The following is a 14,859-nucleotide window of genomic DNA, read 5'->3' as shown; positions in this document are numbered from 1 at the left end:
GAGGGGTCAGAGCGGCCAATGGTTTTGTCAGGTTGTGTGGGCGTGCCCCCTTTCTCCTCCACTGATATGTAAAGAAGGAAATGGAAGGGAGCCTCGAATTGTAGCTTTTCACTTCCTTTCCATGGCTTTGGCTTGAAGCACCTAGACGTTCATTGTACGATGCTTGTATTAAAATGTTCATGTGAGTGATGAGAAACCTACCTTAAACCCAGACACCTGTTTTTTTTTTTTTTCTTCCAGCCAGACAACAACATGGTGATGGACATGCTGTCAGTTTAATTGGGTTACCACCCCTCTCATTCCCCACTTGGAAAATGGGGGTCTCAGGTGGCTGCCTTGATTCACCCTCAGCCCATCTCTGGAATTAGATTTGCTTCCCCTTTTCTCCTGTTGCTCAGATTGCCAGGATTGGTCCTTGACTCATTGAGGGACAGATTCAATTTTGTGAGGAAGGGGCTTAGTAATTGCTCTGAGTCAGAAATATTTTTTTTTGTTTTGTTCTATTTTATTTGGCTCAAGCTCTTGGTTTCAAGGAGTGAAAATGTTTGATCTTTGAGGAATAGAGCAGAACAGACTGAAGACTGGGGTACAAATGTATAAGAACATGAGTGACCTTCTAAACAAGACCATAGTATGATCTAAATTTGATGATAGAGGTTAGTTGGAATGGTACTTAACCTTTCACCTTCATCTGAACTGGGAAAATTGTTCATTCTGAACATTTCCTATTTTCATTGCATTCATTGTTTTCGGACTTTACGGCAACTTCACAAACCTGTTAGAAAGACATGTGCCAAATCCATACCCAGATCTGCACTGTGTATAGCTCTGGCAAATCTGTCCAGAAGTGAATGGGTCTCTTAATGAAGGACAAGAACAAGAACCCTGTAATATGTATAAAGAAATCACACAAATGAAATTAAAATGACCTTTTGAGTAGTGAACATGTGTCTATAGACTAATTTGTGTCCTTGTTTTCCTTGTTTGTGTGTGTGTGTTGCAGAACATTCCCCTCGGAGTCCCATGATACAGACGGGTCCAGCTAATCACTCTGCTGTGGTGGGTAGCGATGTGGAGTTTGACTGTAAAGTCATTTGTAGCGCTCCATTCAGCATGCAGTGGCTGAAACGCACTGAAGTCAATGGGAGCCGCGATGGCCCCGATTACCATATTCTGAAGGTATGTGACATTATCGACTTCCTAAGTTAATCTGCTTGTCCTAAGAAAGTAAAACATTCTTACAGTAATTACCTGCTTATTAGTAATAAAGACCAAAAACACGAATGCCTTCTTACATTATTGGGAGCTATGATATGATACGCTGAAAGGAAGAAAAGTGTTTTTTTCACAGATCAAGCCGTAGGTCAGCATGACCCTTTAACAACCTGTTCTAAGAATCAGATCTGAAAGGAATAACATTAATGTCACCCTGGGCCAGTTTTATGGGTGTGCTCTGGTTCACCAGTTGCCATGGTGGTGCGGATACACCCGTCCTTGATAGCTTCCTGCGTGCGTTGCTCTGTGGCGTACAGCTCAGTGTTGTGCTGAACCAGGAGAAATTGGGGAATTTTCTGGGTTTTTTGTTTTTTTTTGCATTATACAGTCTTCTTTCCTCCTCCTGGGTCACCCTTTTTTTTGTGCCGTGTACTGCGAATGACGGCATGGAAAAATCCCTGCAGTTCAAACCCCAGCAGTTCAAAGTTTGGGCATTTGGTTTATGTTGGAAACGGTCTCTACTTCGTTCTCCCTCTCATTCCCTCCATCCCTCCTCCATGTCTGTGTCTCTTCGTTTCGTCCTAATAAGGACCTTTCCTCCTGCCATCCACTGGAATGGTGTTTGTTCTTTGTTCTCATGTCTCCTGTCTGTTTCTTCTTTGTTTGGATCCACTTGTTCAGGTTGTTAAATGAGCAAAACCATCTTCTGAGTCCAAATCATTTCTCCTCACACTGTTGGCACTGTGACTATCTTTTCTCACAAACGAAATCGTTTCCGCAGCACAGCCTGGCTCGGTATGGTTTTGTACACTTTGTACTGTATTTAATGTTGCTGTCCGATTACCTCATCTGACATGTTACAGAGAGTAACAGCTTGCATACCCCATTACTACTGTGGTTGTGTATGTTATTTACACACAATCGTGTTAACTTTAGATCACAATGGAGAGGTGTCATTCATTCATTTCCAGTTTTCAGAGGACGGGGCTTCTATGGGGCTCCGTCCTTTGCTCTTTATCTTATAATGTCGTTGATGTTGATCACACTTCATAATGGCAGTTTTTTTTCCCGTTCATTTTCTATTCAGAAATCTGGACCTAACACAACCATTGAAGACCTAGAGGGTTTTTTTGTACGGAATATATCTCTTGAGGACGCTGGAGAGTATATGTGCTCCGTGGAAAACGCCTTTGGATCGTGGCGTAGTTCAGCCTGGCTGACCGTTTATAAAGGTATTTAAGTCGTGAGGTTTAGCTTGGCTCTCAGTGGGATGGCTGCCCAGGTGTCTGAATAATTATTTTAATACTCAACAGAAAGCGCATTATCGTCAGAGGATGACGAAGATGACGAATCTTCTTCAGAAGAGGCAAAAGTGTCCAGCAGCCAAAAGCTACTGCGTGAGTTCTCCTCCACAGCCCAATCTGTCATTTTCATCCAGTTTCAGTCTCAAAGCACTTTGAAAGTTTTGTGGATCCCCAAGTCAGTAAAAGCAAAATATTGTTGTTTCAGTTGGACATAAATCTCTTCAGAGAAATTAAATTACTGCCTGAGTCCTAAGGGGGATTTGGAGGGAGTTAAATAAAAAAAAAAAAACACACACACAAAAGGAACAATAAATGTCCTGTTGTGGTTGCTAGATTTTATAAACTAAAGATCAATGAGCACCGTCTTCTCCCTGTGACTAATACTTGATATCAAGCGTCTGTTGTGTAAAATTGTTGGTTAGTGTTTGACTGGAAGGTACTATGAAACCAGAAGGCACTTCACTGCCCTGAGCCCTGAGGGAGGAATATATGGTGCTAATGCCCCAATTCGAATAGTTTGTTACGTCCTTTTCTTTTTTTCTTTTGCTTTTATTTTATTGATTGCGCTCAGATCATTCGAAGTATTGAAATAATTTATTGTGCAAATACTTCCACGCGTCCTGTAGAATCTGCCTGGTAGAGGTTAGCAGCCGATCCTTTAAATCCTGATGTGAGGTAGGCATTCATGTATACAGATCTGCCCTACTGATCAGTCCAACTGAAATCTGGGGAGTTCGGAGATCTACTCAGCATCTTTTGTTCCCATAGCCACTCCCATTCCCCACACAGTTTAAATAGTGTGGCTCAAATCATTATGTGGTATGAGTGTAAGTAACACGCAGGACCTATCAGAAACTTCGCTGCTTGCACTAGCACTCCAACTTCCTTGCACACACAATACAACCTAAAAGAAAACACGGTTCAAAGCAGTCTACCTTCTGGCTTCCTGTGTGCATTTGAACAGGCCCTGCACAAAGGATGCGTGTTCCGACTCAGTTCTAAATAGTTCTTTTTGCAGTCAGAGCAGACAACTCCGCTCCCCCACCCTGCTGCATGCGCATTTTATACTGCAATAACAGCAGAATAAAGCTAAGCCGAGGTGATAAGTAAAATCCAACGCGATTTCAGAGACCTTAATTGGAGATGGAAGCAGATTGCCTGGTTCAGAAGAAAAACTTTCAACTTTTTGTCAGGAAGACGTGGCGTGACGTCTTAATACAACAAACAGGGAACACAGACACACATGAGTACATGAGACTCCAAACTGGAAACCTCAGGATTGTGACTTTGTTTAAATTCATTGTACTGGTGTCATTTTATTCAATAGAGTGCCGAACTCAGCATTTATTCCATTATTTAGAGGAAATTTGAAGTTATTGAGGTATATATTGTGTTTTGGAGATGCTCGAATCCACTTCGAATCTGTTTCTCCTGCTTGACTGGTGCATTTGTAATGAGGTAAACCTTTTTTTGTTGTTCTCCTTCAGCAATGGCCCCTAAGTGGGCACATCCAGATAAGATGGAGAAGAAGCTGCACGCAGTCCCAGCAAGCAAAACGGTGAAGTTCCGCTGCCAGGCCAGTGGCAACCCCACCCCCACACTGAAATGGTTTAAGAATGGAAAAGAATTCAAGAGGGATCAGCGGATTGGAGGGTTCAAGGTGACTTCCCTAAGCTAAGGAACATTTAATGTTGTTTTCTATCAGCTGCGTGCGTGCAACAGGCTATGAGTTTCATACCTGTCTAAAAGGCATGTAAAGGGTCCCATGTGACAAAAGGCCGTCTGTGTTTGAGCAGCTACAGGGCTCTTAGCATCCGGCAGAGACTGGATCCAGCACATTTAAAACAGCTGGACGTGCTCTGGCCAGTCCAGAAAGGCCTGGTTTAATCCAGGGTCTGTTTCGTGTGAAGGAGCAGTTAGTCCAGCAGCATGGAAATGCTGACTTTCTTTCTGCATTTCATCCTCTGTCCTCCAGCACATTTTCCAAATTATACAAATAAACAATGAGAAGACCATGGTTTTGTTCACTTTTAATGGACCATTGTTGAACTGTGCTGACTTTTTTTTTTTTTTTTTTTTTTTAAACTGGTGTACACATGGGGCTTGCTTGCTGGTATGTCAACAGGATTTATAAAAAGATAATACCATAGAGAAACACAATCTTTTATTATGTTTGTGCTTATGGCTTATTGGCCGGTGGGTTTAAATCATCCAGGATGAGAACCTGTCAATCATTGTTGTCATTCTATTTTAAATGTAGTTTTAAAAAACATCATATACTGGGTGACAAAAATAATAGCACACAATCAAAAAGGGTTTAAGATACAGATAATTAATGTAGTTGCTGAGGGTGACATGAGTGTAGTTCTCAATGAGAGCTACACGTACAATGTTTTCTTATACGGTTGCAGCTATGTAATACTGGATGTCTCTAAAATGTGTTAAACACGCTGAGCTATTTATTTATTTATTCATTCATTTATTTATTTATTTAACCCAAACCAGTTTTCCCACATTGTAGCTAAACATTTGTCACAATTAGCTGGCACTTCTCCCAATTTCACAATTTTCTTTTCCTTTTTTTTTTTTTTTAACAGGTTAGCCATTATGCTTAATTCTATGGTAATTTCCTGAAATTTTGCCAGAAATGTAAGCAGCCGAAGCAAATTGTGCTGGAGGTCAAGGAGGCCAAAAATGGGGTGTTTATTTTTAGATCATTAAGATTACAGGAGCACCAGACGGTCACAAAATTATGAAGCAGTCATTAAACAAAACTCAGTGAGACATGCAGTCACATTTTCCACTGGTTAATTAGTGCCAGTAATGGATGCAGTTTTATTTCCCTTGAATGACCTCAAGCGTGAACACTGCTTTCAACCTCCCAGTCTTTTTTTTCTCTATAGGTTTCTATAAAAATTCTATAGAAAGTTGTATTTTTTTTTTTTTTTTTTTTAAACTCATATGTGCAAGAAGCCGCCCGAGCTTTAGATGATTACCGTAGGCATGGTTGCACTCGTTTCCGCTATTAGCAATTAAAAGCCCAGGCCAGGATCCCGCAGTACACATGACTGAAAAAGAGAACTGTGGAAGCCTTTCAAGGCACCGCTCATAACCGAGTTTTAGAGCGGTCCGGCCAGCCCTCCCCATCCCCTCACCCCCGCTCCCAGCATCTGCACTTCCCATCAAGGTGTTCTCCGGCCTTATCCTGGACCACAGCTCCCCTCGCCAGCCTTCTAGCATCTGGACTCGGTTTTGTGCTGTCGAGGGGCACGGGTCCTGCTTTAGTGGGCCCCACCCCCCCAAACTCCCGGCGTCTCCACACTTTCTTTTCTTAACTCAGATCTATTGTTCAGATGCCGACGGTAGGCTGGGGCTGGTGTGTAGAGAGGAGGGGTTGTCAAGGAAGCGTGGCAGACTGTATGCATTCACTAAAGTGCAGCACATCTGGAGCATTGCATCCTGCTCTACACTCACATACACACTCCATTTGTTTTTACTTAATAAGGTGACTGTAATGAGTAAACGTTTTGCAGCCGCAAAGACTCATTTATTGTGGCCGTGAGTGATGTCTGCGGTTTCCAGTCTGCTTGAATTTACTGGTTGTTGCCCATTGCATATTGTATGAAAACCAGAAAGCAATTACAGATTGTGGCTATTGGGACTTTTTTTGAGGGCTGGGTACCAAACCAAACCAACACTTTTGTGGTACTGACGTAAAAATGGCCTGCTTTTTTTTTTTTTTTTTTTTTTTAATTTCCAATACCAACAAATTTCACAAGTGATTTGCAAAGGACATCATATGATGACATTACATCATAGAGGACTGAAAAAAAAAGAAATTATATTACTTTACTGCTGACCATAATTGCAAGCAATAGTTAAATTTTCATGTGGTCACATATACTGTACAATGAGTATTGTTCTGGTATTGCTGGTAAGCTCTACTCCAGTGTCATTTATTCTCTTAAATATGGATGTCTGTTCCAAACCCTTTGAACGCTTCCTGTTTATGTTGTTTCATATGTCATATATGTTAAATATAGCAGGAAACGGCAGTTCAGATTCTGTTCTGTCATTATTTATGGTTTTTGTGCAATGCAATTTCCTGTACTACCGCTACATAATTTAAAATATTTTCTTGCTCACTCAAATTTTAAGGCTATATACATTGTGTTTTTTGTAGGTTCGTGAATACATGTATACTATAATCATGGACTCTGTAGTACCCTCAGACAAGGGGAACTACACCTGCGTGGTGGAGAACCAGTATGGAAGTATTAACCATACTTACCAGCTGGATGTGGTTGGTAAGTACATGTTTAACCTTTTCTGCTTGGTGTGCTCTAGTGATAGACCAGTGAGAGAACTGTGTTTGAAAGATGTCCCTTGATTACTCTTTTCTATGATTGAGTGAGGAATTTAAAAGCACATTTATACTAAAATGATCAGGGCAGTTTAAGTATGTGGTCAAAGGGCTTTCTGACACGGGATGGTTTGAGGTCAATGGTATGGAGTTAATTTCAGTGGTTTGGAGAGCAGAACAATCAGAACCAAACAAGGCCTTTTTTATTTTTACCCTTTTTTTAAGGAATGACACCACCAATTACACTGTTCAGGCATTGGATTTAGTCTTTAGTTCTCCAGGCACCACACTTATCTTTACAGACAGCTCTGTGAAGCTGTGCTAGATTGCACATCATCATTACCATTTAAACTGTCGTCGTGTTTTCTGAACACAGCCAAAGGAATTGTTCATTTGATCACTCTGGCAAAACATGGGCAGCTGCCCTGCCATTTAAAACAAAATAGCTGCAATTATGTCTATCTGTATTTAGAGCAGTTTGGAAACGGCTGTGAACTGGACTGTGAAATTGGACTGTGATCCAATTAGTCCCCATTTAAAAGAAATGATTCTATGAACGCAACCAAATTAGTCTTTTATATACCCGTGTGTGTCTGTTTGTGAAAGAGAAGTGATTGTCATTGTGATGTGCCTCTGTGTCTTTGTTAATGCAGAGCGTTCCCCACATAGACCCATCCTACAAGCAGGCCTGCCAGCGAACCGCACAGCAGTGGTGGGCAGTGATGTGGAGTTTGAGTGTAAGGTCTTCAGTGACCCACAGCCTCACATCCAGTGGCTGAAGCACATAGAAGTGAATGGGACCCGCAAGGGTCCCGATGGCCTGCCATACGTCCGTGTCCTGAAGGTACGAATCGTGTACTGTAAGCACTTTTCATTGACGTTTTCATTCACACTACTTTTACATTTATGGCATTTTATAAGACGCCCTTATCCAGAGCGACTTACAATCAGTAGTTACAGGGACAGTCCCTCTGGAGACACTCAGGGTTAAGTATCTTGCTCAGGGACACAGTGGTAGTAAGTGGGGTTTTAGCCTGGGTTTTCTGGTTCATAGGTGAGTGTGTTACCCACTAGGCAACTAACACCCCACCACTTCCTCATTCTGTATGAAAATATTTATTTAGAATGTATTCCTTGACCTTACACTAGCAGACAAGCCCCATGCTTGGCACATATTTCTTTGTTTTGTGCCATTTTGAAAATAGAGGCCAAAATATTTAACTACTTTGTCTTTTTTTTTTTTTACTTCATTATCCTATGAAATTTTGTCCTTTGTAATAAAACAAATCACATGACTCAAGACTTGACAAACTGTTTTGAAGAAACAAATGCTTGAATTGTTCAGTCTCTTTTGGCTGCTGTGGTAACTCAAAGTGAATAACGTTCCCGATCCCAGTTACGTGGTGCGGTGTGCCTGGGCCTTGATGTGTTTCTCCTGTTTGCAGCACTCTGGAGTGAACAGCTCAGACACACAGGTGCTGACACTCTACAATGTGACTGAAGAGGATAGCGGGGAGTATATATGTAAAGTGTCCAATTATATAGGGGAGGCCAATCAGTCGGCCTGGCTCACTGTCATCAGCCACATGGCTCAAGGTAAAGCACACTACAGGGCCTGGAGGGAACACAAGGCAGGGCGCCGATTAGGCAGGTCTTCCTAAATCCAATTTATATTGTTTCGATGGGCTGAACAGCATCGCTTTGCCTTTCCCTCCTTGTACTTGACTCTACATGAAGCCATGGAAGAATCCCAGCAGAGTAGTAACTTATTTTTTTTTATTTTTTATTCATGCTGTGCTGTCATCTTTATTCTCTTCTGTTCTTGTTGATCGCGCAGGTGCATTATATTACTCTGCTGGATTTATTCTTCCATGTTGCTCATCTCATGCATGTAGAGATGGACTGAATGGGGGAGCACGTTCTCCTCAGGTGGTGATGGGTCATAGCAGGGTCCTACAGTGGCCTCTGGTCATCTTGAAACTAACTCTAGGGCGCTTAACTGTGTGGTTTTCTGCAGCGTAAGTGCCAGAGGTTCCTCCTTTGGGGATTATGCCCTTAACCTTCTTTGAACTTTTTTCAGGATGCTCTTGCTGGACAAAGAACAAGCACAGATATTCCTTTGTCCTCTCGTCTCTTTACATGAGTCTGTTCTTCACTGGTACTTTTTGTTTTACTCATGACGCTTTCTCTCTCCTTGGGTCTTCTCTCGGGGTCTGCTCCTATGGTTCTCTTCTAGAGCGCCGGCCTTAACACCACGGACAAGGAAATGGAGGTTCTCCAAATAAAGAATGTGACATTTGAGGATGCTGGGGAGTATACCTGCTTGGCGGGGAATTCTATTGGGCACTCTCATCATTCTGCATGGTTGACTGTCTATAAAGGTATCCAAGGTTCTTTTCCCCCCTGGTTTTCTTCTCTGGTCTCTACATACTTTTCCCCACTGACAGATTTGCAACGGTCAGGATTGCAAATGTTTTTTTGTCAACTTCCATTCTAATTCCAAGCCATTGACAGCAATTAGACATTGCTGGTTTGCTTTCATTACATTTCATTATTGTGTCTTCCCGTGTGTATGCTTTTTTTCCCCCCGCCCATTCTATTTTTGCAATTGGCAAGTTGGTGACCACATCTGACTGTGTTTGGTTATTCATTTTACCAAAGAGTGCAGTTTTATGCCTGTGCCGTTTCCTCTGTGAAATGAGAGTGGTTTACTCTTTGGGCTACACAGTGATAATCGTACCTACTATGAGGATGGTTCTTTCTGGGTTTAATCTGGATTGTCTGATTATCACAATGTAATCTTCTACTTCTTAAACCAAACACAGCAGATGTAATTTGTGTGTTTATTGGTGCTTTAATTTAGAATTTTGATTATAATATGTGATTATAGTTATTATAGTCTGGTTAAACCAATTGGAAGATGGAAAAAAAAATAGATTTTTTGCTTTACAGACATCAAGTAATGACTAAAAACTGTGCAACACCACCTTATTAGTATATGCAAGGAAAATAGTTCAGTAGTCAACTGAAAAGCACATTATACACACAAGCTATTACATATACTTTATGTTGACCAAAAGTAGTCAAATTATATTCACATAAGTGATCGGAGTAACAGAGATGGACTTGACCCAGAAATGTGTTTAAAAATGTTAAATGTTAAAAAAATGTGTTTAAAAATACCTCAAAATGCCGACTAACATCTTTGCACCTCTGCAAATGAAGCAGTGCCTCCATCTCCAGTGCCCAGCCAGACCTACCTCGAGGTGCTGATCTACTGCGTGGGTTTCTTTCTCATCTGTGTCATGGTGGTCATCACAGTCATTGCCAAGATGCACAGCTCGTCCAAAAAGAGTGACTTCAACAGCCAGTTGGCCGTACATAAACTGGCCAAGAGGATTCCCCTGCGCAGACAGGTAACAGAAAGTAGATAGGGGTTTGCGATCTCTTACTTTTTTTTATTATTTTTTTTGGACAAAGCATTACAACCATGTATTACAACCAACATCTTGCAAAATTCTTGAAGGCACACTGGCCAGTGATTTTATTGTGAGTAGACAAATTGATGTGAAATGTACATTGCAATGTATGGTAGTACACTTAACACATAAACATAATTAGCAGAATTTTAACAAACGTTGTGCCTGGTTGTGACCGTCTGTTGACTGGGTTGGAGACTCATGTCCAGTTGTATGGGGTGGAGAGTAACCCACAGCCCTCTCCCTGCAGGTTTCTGTGGATTCCAGCTCTTCTCTCCATTCTGGGGTGATGCTGGTGCGCCCACCACGTCTGTCTTCCAGTGGGTCGCCCATGCTCTCTGGGGTGTCTGAGTATGAGCTTCCGCAAGACCCGCGATGGGAGCTTCCTCGAGAAAGGTGCATTTTTTTAACCCTTTGTTTGCCCTTGGGTTTTCCTCTAATAATTGGTAAACATAAATAGATTTTTTTAGTATTCTTCAATTTTCTTTTAAAACATTCTCCTTCATCACAGGCTGGTTCTTGGGAAGCCATTGGGCGAAGGCTGTTTTGGTCAGGTGGTGATGGGAGAGGCCATTGGTTTGGACAAAGACAAGCCCAATCGTGTCACAAAAGTGGCTGTAAAGATGCTAAAGTGTAAGTCTCATATTTTTACTTAAGGGCTCGGTTCTTGGTTCTGGACATGAAGTTTCAGTTTCGGGTAGTTCTTTATAGCTGGTAAATTAGCACTAACCTTTTTTGATCCAAATAGACTATTAATATACATATTTATATATGTTGCTTTTTATGATTGCATAGAGAGTCTGGACAGTCTTCCAGTGGCACGTGTCCATGCTGTGGAAAGAGTGGATGGAGTAATAATTTATGCAGACAGTTGTCACTTTCCATAAGCACTTTGTCCTACTCAGGGTCGTGACTTCCACAACCCATCACTGGACACCGCAGTTTCCTGCCTAATAATTGTTATTTACATACTGCAGTCTTAGAAGGAAAGGTAGACTTGTAATGTAAAATCTATTTACTGTTACTTCCTCCCGCAGCTGATGCCACCGAGAAGGACCTGTCCGACTTGATTTCAGAGATGGAGATGATGAAGATCATTGGCAAACACAAGAATATCATCAACCTGTTGGGGGCCTGTACACAAGATGGTGAGCCTTCTGATGTGAAACAGCGATAATATAAAGATGTTGTTTAGAAATGTGATGATGTAAAAAAAAAGGATGGAATCAGACAAGACTAAAGGTATAACCAGAAAGACTGAATAAATTGGGACAGCAGTCAGCCTTCGGGGGTTCATGAAGACGATTTTGTGTCGTCCAAAAGCCGAGGACAAATACAGAAAGCTCAGCAGGTTCAGATGACCACGGCCAAATGTGTACAATGGCAGCAGTAAGAGCTTCCGACACCAACTTCCTGAGCACTCTGCTGGATGTTGCCCCTTCTGCCAGATCTGACTCAAATCTACCCTGAAAGACCTTGGCACCAGTGCAGGCAGCTCAGCGGAGGGAAAAACCATTACCCAGACGTGGTATCCGAGCCCATCCATGCATTTTGTCCCACACCAACACAGAAAACACGACCTGATGCAGCATACGGTCCCTCTGATACGTTTCGCAACCTTGGCATGCCAGAGTTCCTTGGCAGCACTCTCTCATATCTTCGGAAATGTCCTATATAGTTGGGAGTTGTACTTTCTTAGTCTCTGGAGGATTAGGACAAATATTCAACATGAAGATCTTCTGAAGGCTCTTCTACTTTTCTAATTTTCTCTTTATGAAGCATTTAGGGTTTTATGACTATAATCTGTTTTAAGTTATGAAAGCCCATTGTCATTTATGCTTCATTAATATTGCTCATATTGCAGATCATTTGACTTTTTGTCATCTGCCTCACAGGTCCACTCTATGTAATCGTGGAGTTTGCCTCTAAGGGCAACCTGCGGGAGTACTTGAGGGCCCGTCGCCCGCCTGGCATGGAGTACTGCTACAATCCGGACCAGGTGCCTGTAGAGAACATGTCCATCAAAGACCTGGTCTCATGTGCTTATCAGGTGGCGCGGGGCCTGGAGTACCTGGCGTCGAAAAAGGTACAGTTTCTTTGTTAATATAATTGATGTGCTTCTGCGGCAAACCTGAAGTCAGTTTCCTTTTTTTTTTTTTTTATTATTATTTTATTATTAATTAGAACGTTGCACACTGTTGACTGACATTAGAATTTCAGTGCTAGTCTGTGAATGACATTCCTGGATCAAAAACTACAAATCTGCAAATATGCATATCCGGACGTATTGCCAAAACAAAATTCAGGTTTCATTTAATGCCATACCGGGAAAAAAAAACCACCCATTTGTTAGAAACCAAGAGCGAAATATTTGGTTATTAATTTGGTGTTTTATTTTATAATTTTTTTTTCTCCCTTCAGTGTATCCATAGAGATCTGGCTGCACGCAATGTTCTTGTAACAGAGGACAATGTTATGAAGATTGCTGACTTTGGTTTGGCCAGAGACATCCACCACATTGATTATTACAAGAAGACCACCAATGTGAGTTTGGTTCCAGATGTTTCCACCACTCTCTTTAGTGCTTCCGTTATCTGGCGTTAATCTGAGTGCTCTCGGCAGGGACGGTTGCCGGTGAAGTGGATGGCCCCCGAGGCTCTGTTTGACCGGATATACACGCACCAGAGTGACGTGTAAGTGACTAAGATCATGTTTGATCCATTTTTTAGTGGTTGTTTGTATTTGTACACAACTGACTCACATGAAGTGAATCAGTCTAATGGAGATGAATTGGCTGCGTCCTTCAGGTGGTCTTTTGGTGTCCTCCTCTGGGAGATCTTCACCCTCGGTGGCTCTCCTTACCCTGGCGTGCCGGTTGAAGAGCTCTTCAAGCTGCTGAAGGAGGGTCACCGCATGGACAAGCCCTCCACCTGCACCCACGAACTGTAAGGACTAGTCTGGAATATACCCAGCTGATGCATCTGGATCATATTTCATAAAATTGAAGGCCGCAGTTGTGCTGTGTTTATTTTCGTATTTTATTTTCTTCTCTAGATATATGATGATGAGGGATTGCTGGCATGCAGTTCCCTCTCAGAGACCTACATTTAAACAGCTGGTTGAGGATTTGGACCGCACCCTGTCTATGACTTCCAACCAGGTACATTTCTGAAACGGTTTACATTCTAATGCTGCTTCTAAAATATTTCAGTAATCAAGAACTTTCTCTGTATCCTCTGTGCCCTTCTCTACTTTCATCTTCTGTGGTCTACCTGCTCTCTCAGGAGTACCTGGACCTGTCCATGTCTCTAGACCAGTATTCCCCCAGCTACCCTGATACCCGGAGCTCCACCTGCTCATCTGGTGAGGACTCTGTCTTCTCCCATGACGCTGGGGTGGACGAGCCCTGCTTGCCAAAATTCCCTCCTCATCCCAGCAGAGTGATCTTCAAGAAGCGCTGAGGCCTCCCCATGTAGACGCCCTGCTTATGATCAGGCCTCTAACGCTGAAGTGACCTCCCGCGTGAACTCAGGGGACAATGCTCAGTACAGAGGACGTCACCCCGGCAGGAATATAAACAAAGGAGTCCCAATAAGTGTAGACACACCAGGGTGGTTAGTGTTCATTTTTTTAATAAAGCGCAAGAACCTGATTTGGGGCACTTGTAGTGAAATGGGACCAAGGTTTGAGGTCTATGAAGGCCATTGCTGGAGGATAAAGAAACCACATCCATTCTTGTCTTAATTCATCCCTCTTATCATTTTTTAGGACCATTCCACAGATGGACCAAGGCTAGTACAGAATTTTGATGATGGGATTGTCCCTTGTGCTGAAATAAAAACATTTTGCTTTTTACACCAAATATAAAGAGAAATATTAACCAGAAGACCGACTGTGGTTTCCTGTTGAATGGATAGATTGACATTTCTTGTGTAAATACAGTTAGAAATTTATAAATATGAATATATGTATACATATATATATATATAAATATACACTCTAATTTGTATGGCCTTTTTTGTTACAAAGAAGCTCATGGTGGTCGTCTTTGGAAGAGTAGTGTAGAACTGGAGGGGGACCGATGAATCCAATGTTTTACATGAACTTTTGATTGTATAATGAACTTTGACCTGGCCAGATTTTGCAATTTTAGCTATTGCTTTTGGCTCAGACTTCAGATGCTACATGCTGCCTGTTTTGCTAGCAGTTTCACGTCTGTCCATTTTCTCAGTGTGTTTTAAGGTCCAAGATGTTCAGTGTCGCATTCTCAAGTCTGTGCACTTCCATGATTGTAATTATTTTTAGCAAGTGTTTCAGAAATGTCTTAATATACGTGATTGAAAAAAGTCTGTCAGAAAACCTTTTGTACTGTAATCTGCCATGTAAAAAAACAACTGCATATGGTTTCTGTTTTGTGAACAGAAGCTGCCATTCAGACCCTCAAAGTGATAATGTCACCATATAAAATGCTATTGGAATAAAAAGACAAACTATTAAA

General features: G+C 41.8%; 1 protein-coding gene across 8 annotated transcripts in view; it reads left to right on the top strand.

Moving 5' to 3' along the window:
• The window catches only part of fgfr1a (fibroblast growth factor receptor 1a), a 28,521-nt gene extending 13,662 nt beyond the window's left edge, over positions 1-14,859 (top strand). For 2 of the 8 annotated variants that reach the window (XM_028995138.1, XM_028995136.1), the window contains exons 3-19: positions 1,004-1,179; positions 2,303-2,447; positions 2,529-2,612; positions 4,007-4,179; positions 6,703-6,826; positions 7,536-7,726; positions 8,328-8,478; positions 10,108-10,304; positions 10,612-10,757; positions 10,873-10,994; positions 11,399-11,509; positions 12,257-12,447; positions 12,783-12,905; positions 12,984-13,054; positions 13,169-13,306; positions 13,416-13,521; positions 13,646-13,822. In XM_028995138.1, coding sequence (XP_028850971.1) covers positions 1,004-1,179; positions 2,303-2,447; positions 2,529-2,612; positions 4,007-4,179; positions 6,703-6,826; positions 7,536-7,726; positions 8,328-8,478; positions 10,108-10,304; positions 10,612-10,757; positions 10,873-10,994; positions 11,399-11,509; positions 12,257-12,447; positions 12,783-12,905; positions 12,984-13,054; positions 13,169-13,306; positions 13,416-13,521; positions 13,646-13,822 — 2,426 coding nt within the window. Of the gene's footprint in view, positions 1-1,003; positions 1,180-2,302; positions 2,448-2,528; positions 2,613-4,006; positions 4,180-6,702; positions 6,827-7,535; positions 7,727-8,327; positions 8,479-9,118; positions 9,264-10,107; positions 10,305-10,611; positions 10,758-10,872; positions 10,995-11,398; positions 11,510-12,256; positions 12,448-12,782; positions 12,906-12,983; positions 13,055-13,168; positions 13,307-13,415; positions 13,522-13,645 lie in introns of all 8 variants that reach the window. The other 6 variants (XM_028995139.1, XM_028995144.1, XM_028995142.1 and 3 more) reach the window with 6 other exon arrangements.

The sequence above is a fragment of the Denticeps clupeoides genome, chromosome 11 (genome assembly GCF_900700375.1).
Source record: "Denticeps clupeoides chromosome 11, fDenClu1.1, whole genome shotgun sequence".
In the NCBI taxonomy this organism is placed as follows: Eukaryota; Metazoa; Chordata; class Actinopteri; order Clupeiformes; family Denticipitidae; genus Denticeps; species Denticeps clupeoides.
Note: the sequence above shows the minus strand (reverse complement) of the source record. Positions and strands in the feature narration are given on the sequence as shown.